Source organism: Staurois parvus, unplaced genomic scaffold (genome assembly GCF_062004578.1).
Source record: "Staurois parvus isolate SC_StPar_1 unplaced genomic scaffold, SC_StPar_1.0 ptg000249l, whole genome shotgun sequence".
Taxonomy (NCBI): Eukaryota; Metazoa; Chordata; class Amphibia; order Anura; family Ranidae; genus Staurois; species Staurois parvus.
In genome coordinates, this window is record NW_028318045.1 from 5,505,762 (window position 1) to 5,524,120 (window position 18,359).

An 18,359-nucleotide genomic window follows, 5' to 3' on the forward strand; every position below is an offset into this window, starting at 1 on the left:
GAGAGCTCCGCTATTTCTTCTGACAGTTCCTTGACATTTATAGCGGTTGCAACAATGTATTTATTTGTTTCCGAATAAAAACATCTGTATCCTAAATGGATACAAATAGATACATTGTTGCAACCGCTATAAATGTCAAGGAACGGTCAAAGAAATAGCGGAGCTCTCTGCAGGGACACTTTTTGCCGGCTGTAGACGGGATGAAAATCGGCCGATTTTTTTTACCGTTGCTGGTAACGTCGGCCACTTGAACGACCGATTTTTCATTTTTTTAAAGAAAATTGGCCAGTTTTCGACCCGTCTATGGCCTGCATTAGTTTCTTAAAATATATATATTTTGTTTAGCCAAATTAGTTAACAAACATGGATGTTTGTTTAAGCAAATAACATATGCTGTAATGTTATTGTTTCAGTTGAATAAATCTATTTAAATTGTTATTATTAAGGTAATGATTATTTTTCTCCTTCCTAAGTACAACAGAAAAGTTGTCCAAATATGAATGATTAACCTATTAAACTGGGGATAAAAAAACTAATATGAAAAGTTGTTATTCTAAAAATCTTCATCTACTTGCATATTAAAGTTATACCAGCAAGAATTAGTCTTTATGTAGAAAACTATGATTTAAATCAAGCCTTACTGACTAGTGATTTAAATCGTGATTTAAATCAGTTTGATTTAAATAAAATCCACCCTGTTTATGAGCAAGGTATACCTTCATATCAACTTTAATTAAACTGTCCTGTCGCTTTCTCCAGTGTTCAATCAATCAAGAAGAGATCAATCAATCAATTAGAGATACATTTCTTATTAGTGCCAAGGCCTCATTCAGCGTTTATAGCCTTTTCTGATACAAAACCTCTTCAGCACTGGCCAATCCCCATTGACTTGAAAAGAGCCATATTATGATACTGGAGGTGTAGTGGCGGCATGATTGCTTTGAAAGTGCTTGGTTCACCTGCCTGCTTAACAGACTATGAAAGGGCATCATTATGCAGTAGAAGTTGTTTTCACTTTTTGCTGCGCCTATAAAAAGAGCCTGCTAAATAATTGCTTGTATAAGTGCAGGCACCACATACCAGCAGCAAGGTCCAAAACCTTGCCATTACAGCTGAATCCTAGTTTATTCCTGTTAATGCCATAGCTTGCCTGACCCATAATATCTCCTGCACATTCCTATTGTCTAATCCAACCCATCATAGTAATGGGCCAGTAAGAATGTGGGTGTGGGGGAAGAAAGGGCAGGAGGTAGTGGCATGCTCTGACACTATCCAGAAGTGTTGAAGATCTGCCTATCAGAACGTCCCAGAGACTAGCCACAACAGGGACATTTGGAAGGCTGTTGAAGGTATGTGCACCTCTAGGTGCCTTCACTTTATACCTGCAGAAGTTTACTCTTTCTGATAGAGTCTCTGTTACTACAACTCCCCACAAGATCACAGTGACTGAAACATGTAATGTTGGCAACACTGTGCAATGCAATTGTGCCCAATAGCATTTATTTATTACACGTATTTACATATAGTGCCAACAGTTCACCCAACACTTTACATATGTATTATACATTCACATCAATCTAAGGTTCCTAACTCACATTTATACATACACTATATTGCCAAAAGTATTGGGATGCCTGCCTTTACACGCACATGAGCTTTAATGGCATCCCAATCTTAGCCTGTAGGGTTCAATATTGAGTTGGCCCACCCTTTGCAGCTAAAACAGGCCAGTAAAGTTCCTTCATCCCAAACTCATCCATGTCTTTATGGACCTTGCTTTTTACACTGGTGCGCAGCCATGTTGGAACAGAAAGGGGCCATCCCGAAACTGTTCCCACAAAGTTAGGAGCATGAAATTGTCCAAGATGTCTTGGTATGCTGACGCCTTAAGAGTTCCTTTCAGTGGGACTAGGGGGCCAAGCCCAACCCCTGAAAAACAACCCTACACCATAATCCCCCCTCCACCAAACATTACAATTGGCACAATGCAGTCAGACAAGTACCATTCCCCTGGCAACCGCCAAACCCAGGAATGTCCAATAAGATTGCCAGACAGAGAAGTGTAATTTGTCACTCTAGAGAACATGTCTCCACTGCTCTAGAGTCCAGTGGCATCCTGCTTTACACCACTGCATTCAACGCTTTGCATTGCACTTGCTCATGTAAGGCTTGGATGCAGCTGCTCGGCCATGGAAACCCATTCCATGAAGGTCTCTATGCACTGTTGTTGTGCTAATCTGAAGGTTACACAAAGTTTGAAGGTCATTAGCTATTGACTCTGCAGACAGTTGGTGACTTCTGCGCACTGTGTGCTTTAGCATGAGCTGACCCCGCTCTGTCATTTTACGTGACCTACCACTTCGTGGCTGAGTTGCTGCTGTTCCCAGTTTCTTCCACTTTGTTATAGTACCACTAACAGTTGATCGTGGAATATTTAGTAGCAAGGAAATTTCACAGATGGATTTATTGCACAGGTGGTAACCTATCATGGTACCACGCTTGAATTCACTGAGTTCCTGAGAGAGAACCATTCTTTCACAAACATTTGTAGAAGCAGTCTGCATGCCTAGGTGCTTGAGTTTTACAACTGTGGCCATGGAGGTGATTGGAACACCTGAATCCAATGATTTGGAGGGGTGTCCCAATACTTTTGGCAATATAGTGTACACATACTATGGCAGGAGCCAATTAACCTACTAGCATGTCTTTGGAGCATGGGAGTAAACTGGAGTACTGGCAGGCATAGGAAGAACAGGCAAACTCCACGCAGGTAGTGCTGTGGTTGCAATTTAAACCGATGACCTTAGTGCTGCTGCACAGAAGTGCTAAGCACTTAGCCACAGCGCTGCCCCAGTAAAGAACCTTCTACTGTTAGTCTGATTTTTTTTGTGCAGGAGGTTGTGAATGATAAAATAAAGATAAATCATTATACTGGTATACTTTTAATGCATTTAACAAAATATATCTGGGCTAGTGTTTTGTTTCTATTTACCTGGAGTTCTGTTTTAAAGCCCAACTGAAGACACCAAAAGAGATAGGCAGTCAGATACATACTGTACTAACAACCTCCATTTTCATAGCCTGACCACCACTTTTCTGTTACTACAGTTGTACAAAGTTTATATGACTGTGCAATCGAATAGGCAACAGAGGTAGATCTGGTGCCCTCAGTAATCAGCACTCAGTAACAGACCTGGTCAGAATCACCCTGTCTCCCTCTACATTACAAATTTATGTGAGGATACCTGTTCTGAAAGATGTGGTTGTTACTCAACACATGCCAACACAGAACACTTGAGTAGGAGAGATTGGAGAAAGCAGCATTTACTTTGAGAGAAAAAGGTATTCTAAAACATTTTCTAGCAAAATCGGTGATAAATCTTTACATTCAGAGAAGGGGGTACAGGACTATAAAGAAATAAAAAAGAAATTGGGCTTTAAATTTCCAAATTCATTATAAAAATGTATTTAGGGTTAAAGTTTAGGTTAAAGAGTATATAAACCTTACAATCAAAAATCTGGTAATGGATCCCTCTGTCCCTACTAACTCTCATACATATTCATTTTATTTATGTCACTCATAAATGGCAGCAAATATCTGGTCATCCTGCTATTGACCTCTTCTTCCTTGAGGTTTCTGACCATGCTAAGAACAGGAGCAAATTCATGTGAGCATTGTCAATTTTCATCTCTTGTTTGCATCCCACAGCTCTTAATCATAGATACAGGACCAATGCACAACATGCCTGTAGTCCCATAGTTGGCTTGGCTGACATGCCCCCACAACCGAGCCCTGCTCAGTTTGAATGACAGTGGCTCCTAGCAGAAGCCTCGCTATTACAACAGCTGGTGCACTTAGTGAATGTAATCATGACCCCTGCCATATAACTATGCCCTGGCACTGGAAAAAAGGGGTCAGGAAGAAAGCCTGTGCCGTCACGTGACTGTTAAATAGAAGTATAATTTATGGAAAAAAACAGCCGATTTTCATCTCTATTGCTTAATGTTTGACACATTGCAGGGTTTCTATATATGATAGATTGCTATTTTCCAAGAGTAATCCATACAAATCCATTGCTTAACTAGTTCAGCACTTTTGGATGTGCATGGCAAGTCCAAACAATGAACAGGGTGAAAGAGACTCACAGCTGCAGTAGCAATTGTGAACCTGTTTTAATTTTTATCAGTAGGCGCTGGGCTTTTATGTAAAAGTGAAGTGGCCGGTTGTGGAGCTGCCCAATCACTTTTAATGACCAGTGCATGTTGTCCCCACCATGCCTCCTGGTGGTTCCCGGGTTCTCCCTCTCTTCCCAGGAGCCCAGGACCACAACATCTACAGGTGTCAGTTTATGACACACAGAATAGCTGAGATTCAGAGGATCCCAGCTATTCTCTGGTCATTCACAGTTTATAACACCCAGGAGAATATGTTCAGCCCTTCTCTGGAGATCTGTGTTCTCCCTCCATATTCTCCAGCCCAGAGCTGGAGAATCGGAGGGACCGAAAACTAAGCAGAGATAATTTACCTCTGTTTAGTAAACTGATCTTTTACTGTAATCTCGCAAGATTATAGTAAAATCAGCCGTTTTCCAGAGTTTGTAGACCGTTCTCCAGCGTTTGGAGACCGTTCTCCCTTCGTTTGGAGAACTGCTTCATAAACTGCAATCACAGGAGAACTGTGTTCTCCGAGAATGCCGGAGAACTGAGCAGCGATCTATTACCGCTGGTTCATAAACGGACACCACAGTCAGGATGGAAAGCAGGAGGAGACTAAAGAACATCCGATACTTGATCTCCTCTTTATTCCTCCCTTACTCCTCTGTAGCACTTTCAGTTCAGGGCTGTCAACATTCCAGCTAGCCAAATGGGTGCACAGTTTCAGCTGCGTGCACGATTGGCTTCAGCAGAGGGCAGGGGAGACATAAGGGGTCTACTAGACCCCTGATATCTCTATAAAGAGTGCTTGTCACCTGCCAATGCTATCACATATGGGGCTTGTTAGCCATCTTGTGAAAGCAATAAAGTTAAATGGAAAAAAAGTTAAAAAATACTCTTTAACCTAAAAAAATACAATTATAATAGAATTAAATAATAAATAGAATTAAAACCAACTATGTCCCCCTGTACACACCCCAAATACATTTGCTCTATCCAAAACTATAGTTGTACTTGAAAGTGTTGCCTATTGAAAATTTGGGGTACCACAATTTTTCACCATTTAACAGGCGCATGCATTTTAAGGCCTGACACATTTTTTATCTATTTAATCTATACTACCCTATTTTTATCTTCTATAAAAATGTAGATTCAATTGTGTTTGTTTGCAATAAAATTCATTCTAGTGTATTTTTTCCTGAAAATATAGATTTGATAAACATTTGCACAAATATTGTGCAACATAGAAAAATTGCAACTACCATATTTCTATTCTACAAGGCCTCAGCTTTCAGAAAATATATAATATTCTGAGGATTTTCAGTAATTTTCCATGTACTTGTATGAAAAAGTATCCTGTTCTCTTTGTTTTGCTTCCTTTGTGTGAAACCTAAGGTGTTCCTGCCAGTCACTCTGCTTTCCTATTAAAAACTGACCACACTAGGCATGAAAGCACATCACAGTCAGTTCTCTAGCTACGCCAGGAACTCAGGCATGGCTAGGGAACTGAGGGTATGTGATCACTTATAAAAAAAAGGGGGAAAAAAGGTATTTATAATGTTTTTTATATGTATACGCAAATATTTTACCTTTCACTTGTATTTTAAACTGAATGGGTTGTTTTACAAGGTGAGGGTTTACATATACTGCATTTTAAATCCAAAACCAAAAAGTAATATACTGCATCTTACCAATCCTTAGATGTATTGGCTACATTAGTTTTCTTTTTTAGGCTTTTTCCCATATGCTTTCACCTGGCAATCTGACCAGTAACACACTTCCTGTCTGGGTGCCTACACTCTGGATGAAGGAGAAACAGAGACTCCTCTGAACAGCAGCATTTTCAGGCTGGGAAGAGGATAGCATTAGATGGACTAACAAACTGAAGCCAAACAGCAGATCACACTTTTAAGCAGTTACAGTAAACTGCTTTTTTTCCTTTTGAGATACAGGTTTTATATAAATTAATAAAAGCTGACCATTCTAAGTACTGCTGTCAGCGGTAAATCGTTTGACCCAACCGTCTAATTGCTACATGTGCAGGACAGTGGGTTTTTTTTAAAAACAACAGACTTACTGGTAGGATCACCACGTGGAAGTAAAAGAAAGAAAGCCTAAAAAAAGAAAACTAATGCAGCCATTATATCTAAGAATTGGTAAGCTGCAATATAATAAATGTTTGCTTTTGGGTTTAATATCTTGAGGGTATTGAAGGTATAACAATTACAGGTAACAGTAAGGTTTTAGGATTAGAAATGAAATTGAGGATAGGGATAAATTATTTTAGTTATTGAATTATGATCAGAGACACAGGGGATTATCTAAAACACTGCTTCACAGAAAGGGTTGTTAAATTCTAGTGCTTATCCTAGTTATTCTTGTTAGATTCTAGTGCTTAGCGGAGTCCTGCTTTAGCTACACAGCACAAAGAGACAAGTGATCCACTGACCTCTGAAAACAGACTTTGTTTCAGGTATTCTGTGCTAAGAAGGTGAAAGATGATGTTATGTTATAAAGCAGCGGTTCTCAACCTGGGGGTCGCGACCCCTTTGGGGGTCGAACGACACTTTCCCAGGGGTCGCCTAAGACCATCGGAAAACACATATTTCCGATGGCCTTAGGAACCGAGACACCGCTCCTTGATCCGTCTGCAGGTGTGGGTGGGATGACATGCCGTCCCTGTCATCTGGACACACCCCCGGGATCAATCCTTCCTCGTCGGTGATTGGCCGCCGGAACTGTAGCTCAAGAGAGGCACACAGGCGGCCAATCATCGGCGAGGAGGTGGAGCTTGGAAAGGAGGAGCCGAGCGGCACCGCGAAGCACGAGCGAGTGAAGAGGAGGAAAGCGGCCGGAGAAGGAAGCCATCTGACCGGTAAGTGTTTGTACCATGGGAGAGGGAGGGAGCGAGCGAGCCCAGGCTGGAGCAGGGGTCAGCAAGGTAAGTATCAGTGGTGTCAGTGGGAGGAATAGTGCCCAATCATTGGTGTCACTATTACCAACGATGGGGCACTATTCCTCCCCCCACTGACACCAACGATGGGGCACTATTCCTCCCACTGACACCAACGATGGGGCACTATTCCTCCCACTGACACCAACGATGGGGCGCTATACTTCCCTCTGATACCAACGATGGGGCACTATTCCTCCCACTGACACCAATGTTAGGGCACTATTGCTCCCCCTGATGCCAACGATGGGGCACTATTCCTCCCACTGACACCAATGATGGGGGCACTATTCCTCCCACTGACACCAATGATGGGGCACTATTCCTCCCACTGACACCAATGATGGGGCACTATTCCTCCCACTGACACCAACGATGGGGCACTATTCCTCCCACTGACACCAACGATGGGGCACTATACTTCCCTCTGATACCAACGATGGGGCACTATTCCTCCCACTGACACCAATGTTGGGGCACTATTGCTCCCCCTGATGCCAACGATGGGGCACTATTCCTCCCACTGACGCCAATGATGGGGGCACTATTCCTCCCACTGATACCAATGATGGGGCACTATTCCCCCCACTGACACCAATGATGGGGCACTATTCCTCCCACTGACACCAATAATGGGGCCGTATTCCCCCCACTGACACCAATGATGGGGCACTATTCCTCCCACTGACACCAATGATGGGGCACTATTCCTCCCACTGACACTAGTGATGGGGCACTATTCCTCCCACTGACACCAGTGATGGGGCACTTTTCCTCCCACTGACACCAGTGATGGGGCACTATTCCTCCCACTGACACCAATGATGGGGCACTATTCCCCCCACTGACACCAATGATGGGGCACTATTCCCCCCACTGACACCAATGATGGGGCACTATTCCCCCCACTGACACCAATGATGGGGCACTATTCCCCCCACTGACACCAATGATGGGGCACTATTCCCCCCACTGACACCAATGATGGGGCACTATTCCCCCCACTGACACCAATGATGGGGCACTATTCCCCCCACTGACACCAATGATGGGGCACTATTCCCCCCACTGACACCAATGATGGGGCACTATTCCCCCCACTGACACCAATGATGGGGCACTATTCCCCCCACTGACACCAATGATGGGGCACTATTCCCCCCACTGACACCAATGATGGGGCACTATTCCCCCCACTGACACCAATGATGGGGCACTATTCCCCCCACTGACACCTATGATGGGGCACTATTCCTCCCATTGACACCAACGATGGGGCACTATTCCTCCCCCCACTGACACCAATGATTGGGCACTATTCCTCCCACTGACACCAACGATGGGGCACTATTCCTCCCCCCACTGACACCAACGATGGGGCACTATTCCTCCCCCCACTGACACCAATGATGGGGCACTATTCCTCCCCCCACTGACACCAATGATGGGGCACTATTCCTCCCCCCACTGACACCAATGATGGGGCACTATTCCTCCCACTGACACCAATGATGGGGCACTATTCCTACCACTGACACCAATGATGGGGGCACTATTCCTACCACTGATACCAATGATGGGGCACTATTCCTCCCATTGACATCAGTGATGGGGCACTATTCCTCCCACTGATATCAATGATGGGACACTATTCCCCCCACTGACACCAATGGCGTGGCACTATTCCTCCCACTGATACCAATGATGGGGCACTATTCCTCCCACTGACACCAATGATGAGGCACTATTCCTCCCACTGCAGAATTACAGTTATGAAGTAGCAACGAAAATAATTTTATGGTTGGGGGTCACCACAACATGAGGAACTGTATTAAGGGGTCGCGGCATTAGAAAGGTTGAGAACCACTGTTATAAAGTAAATGCCAAACATAAATGGATGACATGTCGTTTCCTAGGTCACTGTATAACATAAACACTTGCCAAGTTACTGAATAAAATACTTGTTTTCCCTTTTTTTTCACCATTTGTTTTATCTCATTGCTGCTGATCTCCTGAACCCTTTTTGCAGCCACATCCTCGAACAATGACTGCATGGCTTTTTCAGGGTGGTTTTTCCCTATGGTGACAACAGCCTGTGTAATGTGTGTTGAAATAGGCACGTATCCACCAAAAGCCCATGTCACAGGGTCACAATGCAGAAACACAACTGGTAGATGGAGTAGAGTACGTTCACCCTAAACCAGGAAGTGCCTGCACAAGAACCTTCATGGCAGGATCACCATGGATTAGTTTAAAGGATAAGTTCACCTTTTGGATACTTTTTGGATATTTTGCAGGTAAAAATGTGTGCATTTATTATTTTTGTCCAAAGGAACAAGCAATCAGTAGATTGCTGGTACCATGCAGGTCTCCTGCAGACCTGTCAGAATATCTGCTTGCCATACAGGATGTACGCCCAAGCAGATATTGTGACAGGAAGCTTCAATGAACTAACACAGCGTTCCACAGCGCCGTGGTAGTTAATTGTAAACTACAAGCCGACAGCTGCTACGACTGTCCGGACTTGTGGGCACTCATTCACAGAACTCTGTGAATGAGTGACGAAGCCATGTAGGTGGAGCCCCGCACAGCCACGCTGTTTTCAAATCTGACAGAGAGTACGGGGAGAAGTCTCCCTGTACTATCTGTCAGAGGGAGCTGGGGGCAGTGGGCGCGGCCGCAGCTATGGGAACATATTACATGTTCCACCCTAAAATGGGTGGAACATATAACATATTCCAAAGGTGAACTTATCCTTTAAAGAAAGCTGTGAATTTAAAAATATTGAAAATAACTTTTGCTATTGCATTAACATTTCACTGTGGAACTTAAGGGGTTAATCATCTGTATTGTGTAAAAATGCTGTTTGATCCTGACTTCTCTGATCCTTCCTTCTTCCAGTGCCCCCCTCTTATCTCCTGATAAGACATATGGTGTGGAGACATTCTGCACATGCTCAGTCTGGTGTGTATTGCTAGAGAGGTTTTTTTTTTCTTGGGAGAGTGCATGTGATCAGCACAGGGCCAATCAGCACTTTCCAGACAGAGGTCAGGGGTTCTGCATCCTCCTAGAGCAGAATGAAAAAGCCTCCTACAAGCTTTGACATGTGCTCTGCTGGACAATGAAAGAAGTCACAAGACTGCTCTAAGTGTTGATGAGAAATGGTATTTAGCAGTTTATATTTACTAAAATAATTGCACTTCAATGTTTTGTCTACTGTGGGAGACCAGATATAGTGAATGCAGGGTCCTGGATTTTGAAACACTTTAAAGCTTATATGAGATTTTATTTATGACGTTTAGTGCTATCTATTTATGTCTTCTGATGCAAGATTCACACAACTTTCACCCATGATTCACACATTTTACTAATTGAATTCAATTGCAAAATATGTGAAAGTTGTGTGAAATCATTTACAAATAGACCCTCTAAGGTCTCATAAACAATAAATCAGTTCAATTAAAAATGACTTAACTCCACTCAAGCGTAACTCAAACAAACAAGGTTCTATAAACAGTCTATTTCTTCAACAAAAATCATGTTTTTGAGGAAATGACAGATCTAATTAATGTTACCGCTCTCCCCACTGCTGATAAAGCTGTATTATAAAGCCAAGCGGTGCGCTAAGAGTGATGACTCAATGCTCAATGTCTGCCTTATTAAAAAATAGAAATGTAAATTCCACTTTTAAACTTTGAGGCAAATTAAAAAGGTCCAAAGGACTGGTGCCAAAACCTACAGTGTTTTAGTACTGCAAAACGTGTCATTATTTAGTTCAGGGGGTTTCCTGCTTAATCAGAAGAATTCGGCATCCTACTAAGCTGTAGTATACAGCACTGAGCCCAATTTATGCTTCTACAAAACAGAATCCGTTGTTAGAGCCACCCTGTGCTTGGGAGGGTTGCTAATAACATATGGTACCTGTAAAATCAGTCACTAAAATCTCGTATAAACTTTGAAAAATAAATTCAATACTTTTAAAGCTGAACTCAACACAAAACTTGCATTGCAATCTATTTAATAGTCAGAAAAGATATGAATGCACTTTGTATGCCCCAAATGCATTTTCAAACCCTCCTTTCAACTTGTAAAACTAGCAGTGACATCATCACTGTGCTGTACATAGCCTGTTCTGAGAGCTGAGCTGTGGGTGGGACCTAGTAGGTGCAGAACACTACAGGAGGGGGCGGAGACAAGACCAGTCATCCTGCACAAGTAGAGAGATCAACAGTGACTGGTCTTTATTACAGGAAGCTCCCGCACAGAGGCAAGGATTACTGCACAGACCTGGAAGAAATACACAAAGCACACCACGATTCAATAAGTATACACATGCCTCTTGTATTTTGACAATATCTGCTTGTCCAAGAGCTTGACCTTAACCCTTTTGTTGCCACTGACGTACTGTCACTGTCATATGTTGACAGCAACAGGGGATTTTATGCATACTCCTGGTTCCTGTAGCTGAGTGTGTGTAAATCTGACAAGCTGACTGTTGGCTGCCAGGTGGAATTGATCAGACAGCTGTACAGCCACCCCTTCTTTTCCAGGAACCCCAGGTTTTGCACCCACATCCCCCTTTCCTGCATGTTTCCTGCACTCCGCTGTCCCATCTGTGGGCCAGGGATTACCATCGTGGGTACTATAATGTAGAGAGACCAGTGAATATCGGGTTTTCTTATCTCCTGTAGCTATAATGAACAGGGAAGCAATGTGCATTACGTCACTTCTGGGATCAGCTGTCACTTTCCCTGGCCATGGTGGTCTGTGTTCCATTATCTTCATTTGAACACAAGTGAGATATCAGGGGTCTAAAGCTACTTTCACACCGATTCACGGCAAAAATGCATTTCCCACGTTTGCAGTGCGGTTTTTAAAGGTTATATGACTCAAAAGCTGCATTTTCCATTGATTTCAATTATATAGAAGCACTTAGACTGTAAAAAGGGAGGGGAAGCAATCCGACAATCAGGTGTGCTACATTCACATAGGCTGACATCTAACATGCTGATAAGAGGAGAAATGACCTCATCAGTCTGTTGCTGCTCTATCACTACCCAATCACAGGCTGGGGATGAGGAGATGACCTAGTTTTGTTGGTTAAAGGTTGTAAAGAAAAATTTTAAATAACAATAATAATACAAAACTTTTATACATACCTGCTCTGTGCAATGGTTTTGCTCTTCTAGCGTTCCCTACTGGCGCTCTCAGCTCCTCCTTTTGTCCGTGTGCCTCCACAGGAAGCCAATTCCTATGGCGATGGGCTCACTCCCAAGAAAGGCTGTGTGCATCTATAGACACATATAGCACAGCTAGGCCTCGTCCCCTGCTCTCCACTCACAGGATTTGATTGTGAATAGCAGGAGCCAATGGCTCCTGATGCTGCCTCTCTGTTCTGTGAATGGAGACCTGCTATAGACAGGCATAGCGATAGACTGAGTGAGGACTCTGGGGCATTTTTTACCTTTTTGCAGTGAATGCATTAAGGTAAAAAATGTTTATCTTTTACAACCACTTTAACTACTGCAGAGAAAATGTAGGTCACCATTGGCAGAGCTGTAAAAATCTCAGGACTGGTTGGACAGAAATAAAAAGGCAGGCATGACATTTCTCATTTCATCTCTTAATTTATCTGTTTTTCTGCAGTTCAGCCTTAAAACTTTAATACACATGGATAGGATGACTTACATTAATCTGATCACATTCACATACATATCTCTAAAAAAAACATCAAATACTTTCATTAGCCTTTTATTTCAGTCTGCTGGGACTGACTGATAGCAACAGGCTCTTTAGACTAAAGGATTTTATCAAAACAGTTCTTCAGAAGAATGTGGGACACAAAACCTGATATTAAGAGAACAACTCAACATCATGAAAATATAGAACAGAAAGTGGGCAAAAATGTGTCACATCAAAAGCAAACAGTTCAATAATAACTCAAAACTCATATATATTAAAAAAAAAACATCATAGCTTCTTTTTAAATCTTTGTGACTACAGGAAATACTTCACGGAAAGTCTTGAGTAGTCTTGCCAGGGGAATGTTAGGATCCACAATGGGGAATCTGGCACTAATGTGCATACCGCAGTCAAAGAAAAACAATATGGTTAAAGATGAGAGTGTTTATCACTGCTACTCGGCTCTCCTTCCTATCTTTAATCCCTTCTTCCGAGTTAAATATATCCTGCAGATCCCAGAGGATTCATTGACAGAATGAGCACAGGATATGACAAGTGCTACACAAAGATTGTATGCATTTATTATGTTTTATGAAAATGTTTCTTAGACTTGGGACAGTGACGGTTTTAAAATATTCACATTTTGTCCCATTATCTCGGTTTCGAATTTGAAAGTAGCATAAAATCTGAGAAATTACAGGAGAACACTGATAAAGTGAAAAACCTACTTTTGGATAAACTGTGTCAAGTAGGAATGGGATATCTCTTGACATAAAGGTAATCTATTGGGACAGTGTGGGAATGGTACTTTAGCATTTGGTTGGGGAGTCGAAGTTGTCAGAGCAAGGCTTTCAGCACCAAAAACAAAGAAAAAAAATGTACTCACTTTCCTGACCAGCACAAACAATACTTAGACACTCCCAGAAGAGGAGAGAGTTATGTGGAGCAAGAAGGGAGTGGGCTGTGCCAGGGAATTGACTCTTCTGCAGTAGTCAAATTCCTTAGCAAGCTCAAAGCCACAATGTAAATAAAAAATGTTTATAAAAATGAAAACACTGCAAGTAAGTATTTAAAATATTTGATTTGCCTTTGTTTTACCAGCATTTATTTTAAGTTGGTGACAGGGTCTCTTTAAAGTACATCCAAACCCTAAACGGTTGTTTCAAACTTGTTTCCTGCTAGAAACAATGGTGGTCCATTCCAGCACAAAATTGCTCTTGACCAGCTTCCTGCTAGTGACAGTGGTGGCCCATGTTTTGGCAATGTGGGTCAAAATAGCTGCTTGCAGTTCCTGCTAGGGGCAAATGAAACATTTTTACTATGCAGGATCATGATTGGGGGACAGTTGTCACCCCATTACAGTAAATGCCTAAACAATACAGTATGATCACCAGGTTTTTAATATGCTGGGGGTAGTGTGTACTGAGGGGTCCATGTTGAGGGGGTCTGTACTGAGAGGTCTGTGTGGTAAGATATCGCACAGCATTTAAAAGAAAAAACTTTTGAATTGACCAAAAAACGCTACTAAGATACCGCATGAGCTATTTTATCAAGTCATGCAGTATTTTAGTAGTGAAAACCATGCGTTAATGTTTCAGCTGTCAGCGGGGTTCCCCACTGACAGCTGAATGTAAAAGAAAGAATTGCCGGCAATTAAAAAAATAGTTTAAAAAAACGGCGTGGGGTCCCCCCTTCATCCATGCCAAGCCCTTTGGGTCTGGAATGGATTTTGAGGGGAACCCCACAACAAAATAAAAAAAAAATCCATACCAGACCCTTATCCGAGCATGCAGCCCGGTATGTCAGCAAAGGGGGGGGGAGAATGAGCTCCCCCCCAATGCAGCTTGCCCCCAGATCCCCCCCCATGTGAATGAGTATGGGGTACATGGTACCGCTACTCATTCACAAAAAAAAGTGTGGTGTGAAAAAAGACAGGAGAAAGTCATTGACAAGTCCTTTACTAAAAGAAGAAAAATAAAAGTGTATAAATGTCCCCCAAATTAGATCCAACATCAATCACGATGCCTGCCGCTACTACGCCACCGCTACTGCTTCATACAGTAGTGAGCACTGCACACACTGCGATATGCACTTTTTAGTGCTGCATTCTCTGTATTATACACTCCTGACGCCTGCACTCTCTGCCTTATGAGCTCCTGGCCCCTTTACTCTTTACGATACACACTTATGAACCCTGCACTCTTTATGGTGTGTACTCCTGACCCCTGCACTCTCTGCATTATCTACTCCTGACCCCTGCACTCTCTGCAATATGTGCTCCTGAGCGTTGCACTTTCTGACCTCTTCACTCTGTGCCTTATGCACGTCTGAGGCTTGTAATAAAGACACTATGTTGTACATTTCACATTCCTGACTACTATATTGTGTATGCTGAACTTTTATAACATACTCCTGACCACTGTACTCCAATAATCCTGAATTTTTTCTCAAAGGTAGGCTGTGTGTAGAAAAGCATATTCAATGGAAGAGTTTCATTTATAAAAAAATTACAGTATTATGTTGATGGTATTTTCATGTCTGTTACACTCTTGCTTGTGTCACGGTAATTAAAGCATATTTTGTGGGTAGATAGATTGTGGCATATATGTGCTGTGTATAGGCGGAATAGCCTTAGCTTTTATTTTACCACGCCCCTTTAAGTTGCCCCCACTGTTTTTGGCCACACCCACAAATGCAGCATGCTGTCAGATGCACTTAACCCAACCGCTTAAAAAAACCTGCAGAATATTTATTGTATCAGGCGGCCTGTTGCATCAGTCTCTTAAGGCTACCAGTCCTCTGCCAAGATACCAACACTGAAAACTACAGACCCTAGCTGAGAGAGGTGGTCCATATCTGCTACACTGTAAATAGAGCTCCGGATTCTGTCATCAAGGGGTTATGTGTTATAAACCCTGACCTATTCTTCCCTGCTGGATTACAGAATACCTTCATAACATAAGAAGGAGTTTTATAATCCAGGAAGGGAGAACTCAGACAGACAACACGGTTTAGGATTACAGTACAGTCGAGGAACTGTGCGGTCAGCTGTTTTCTTTACTTTCCACAATTGTAAAGAGACAAAACATTTGAAATTGGCATGTATTGCTGAGATATAATGCATATAGTTTTTTAATTGTGCCCAATCATACACCTTATGTTTAACACAATATTATAGCAGGACTTGTAGCCATGTCTACTGGTGCTGATAAGGAATATATGATAGTCTTCACTTACGCTATGTGGGTGCCAACCACAAGAAGTGGGATATTTGCAGTATGTGCAGCTGTCAGGAATCGCATTTACAAAGTATAATGATAAAACGCTGGGACCAAGGCTACACAACAGGTGAATAGACTAGAAAGGAGGGGGTTACTGGATGCAGCAGCCTTATATACAAGAAAACAAGATTATTATATTGACTAGCCTTAATGTTATGGAGCCCATACCTAAAAACTGGTGTAAAGCAATAAAAGGGTGCTGTCCATTGTAACTACATTCCAGCTGCCATTTTTCTAAATCAGGTTAAAAAAAAAAAGCCAACATGGCAGCAGTACAAAAAAAAAACATCAAAAGCAGAACTTCTGCAACAGAAGGCTGTGAATACTTACCTGTCCTGTAGATGGTAAGTCCAAACATCTCCAAGAGTGCCAAATCTTTGTGTCCCCTGACACACATTGTGCTTGCTCCAATTGACCCCTATATTATTACAAGACACAGTAGTGATTCAGGGGGTGGCAGGAGAAACCATTAAGCACTGCTGGTATGCAGGCAAACCATTTCTTTATGGAGCTGGCATTGTGCGCAAGAGCACAGTCATATTGAAACATGGCCTTCACCAATCAGTTGCCACAAAGCAACCTTCACTGAAAACATTTGAAATATTTTAGAGAAGTGACCACATTTGGCTATACAGTGTATTAAAATAACATAAACCTCTAACATCCTAATGCCCAACCTGCAGCTCGGAGGTCCCATGCAGCCTGTTGGCACTTGTGTGGTTCTCAGAGCCCTGTAGACAGTAGTCTGTGTGTTGTTGCTCACCAAAGTCAGTGAGAAAAAAATAAACTTAAGACTGTGTTAGATTTAAATGCTTTGGTTTATTTCTTACTTTTTCTATGTTGTCCACCCCTTTTTTCTTTTAAACATTTTATGCTTTTAAGATGATCTCTAGCAGCCTCATGTAACATTTCTCCAGTCTATAACTGTCTTCTGTTGCATCTCTGCAGTCTCTGACAGCTTTCTGTAGCATTGCATTTACTGAATATTATGTGTGTCACTTTGCTGATTTCAGGGGCCGCACTTGTAGCCTCCTTATCTGACTTTCTGCAGCCTCTAATGCACACTTTGAAAAGCTTACAGTGTGCAGAGAAATCAGAGTAAACAATTTCAGAACAGGAGAGGATCGTGTGCAATGATGCAAGACTGAAGGTGAGGATAGAGTTCAGCTTTTAAAGTTGAGGCACTGATTTCTGTAACCTGCTGATGGATCAACATTTTGTCACTAAATGTTCAGGACAAAGAAGCACAAATATACATGATGACAGGTCCTCTTACCTTCCCGCAGTGTCTGCACTTCCCTTCTTGCCGCCGTCGATGTACCCAATGATGCCTCACCAGATTCTGCTGGTTAGAACAACAAGAAAAATGTCTGACCTGAGGAAAAACCATTAGAGCTTGGGTCAGGCTTGAATCCAGGGTGGGCACGGACAGCAACACACAGAGGTGGACTAAGGACTGTGGGAGACAAGCCTATATCCTGGTGGTACATGGACCATACCAATATGGGTCCATGAACAGCCAGTTTTTAAACAAAAGCAAGAAGAAAGCAACTATTTTTTATAATCAGATTTTGTAACTGAACATAATTTTTTAATTTTACTGGTAAACAAAAAAAATAGCACACTTATTACAACAAAACCATACACCTCCAATCTATACTTTATCCTCCTTTTCATCCCCAGTTACTATCAGAAACAACAAAAGAAGAATACAAAAATCTAACTAACAACAACATGCACAAAATATTGTCTATAGAACAAGATGCATTCCTGAGCAGATTCCCTGCACTACAAAGGACCATTTATGAGCTTCACATACTTTGATATTTAAAGGGTAAATCCGCCCAAAACTGCCATTACTGACACATACAGAGTTAATCCATCTGACAGTGTCTTTCTCTTGGTGAGTCTATTGGTGAGATCTCTGTGCTTAGTTTCCAGGTCCATTTTTTTGGCAGACCATCCCTTGTGTCCGCCCTGACCATGTTTTATTTTAATCATAGCACACAATGGTAATTCTGCGAGGCCTTGGTGGTAATTCTATGAGGCCTCTTTTGAACAATCATTTGAGGTATGATATGTTTTAAAACAACATTGCAATTTGTAACTATAAATGGTGACTTAGCACGGCCACCATCCCACCGGGGATCCCCTGCCCACCACCCCACCTGGGATTACCAGCCAGCCACCACACCAGGGAACGCTCGCCCAGCACCCTGATTTCCGGCACGCTATTCCCTCTGGCGACGCCCCGGCGACTAATGGCCCACCACGACCCTTGAAGCTGC

The 18,359-nt window shown here is 42.4% G+C and overlaps 1 protein-coding gene across 12 annotated transcripts in view; it reads right to left on the reverse strand.

Moving 5' to 3' along the window:
- DGKI (diacylglycerol kinase iota) overlaps window positions 1–18,359 on the reverse strand; it is a 461,291-nt gene that overhangs the window by 219,597 nt on the left and 223,335 nt on the right. For 6 of the 12 annotated variants that reach the window (XM_089680689.1, XM_089680694.1, XM_089680691.1 and 3 more), the window contains one exon: window positions 17,348–17,446. In XM_089680689.1, the coding sequence (XP_089536815.1) occupies window positions 17,348–17,446 (99 nt within the window). The remainder of the gene's footprint in view (window positions 1–17,347; window positions 17,447–18,359) is intronic. The other 6 variants (XM_089680693.1, XM_089680692.1, XM_089680688.1 and 3 more) reach the window with 2 other exon arrangements.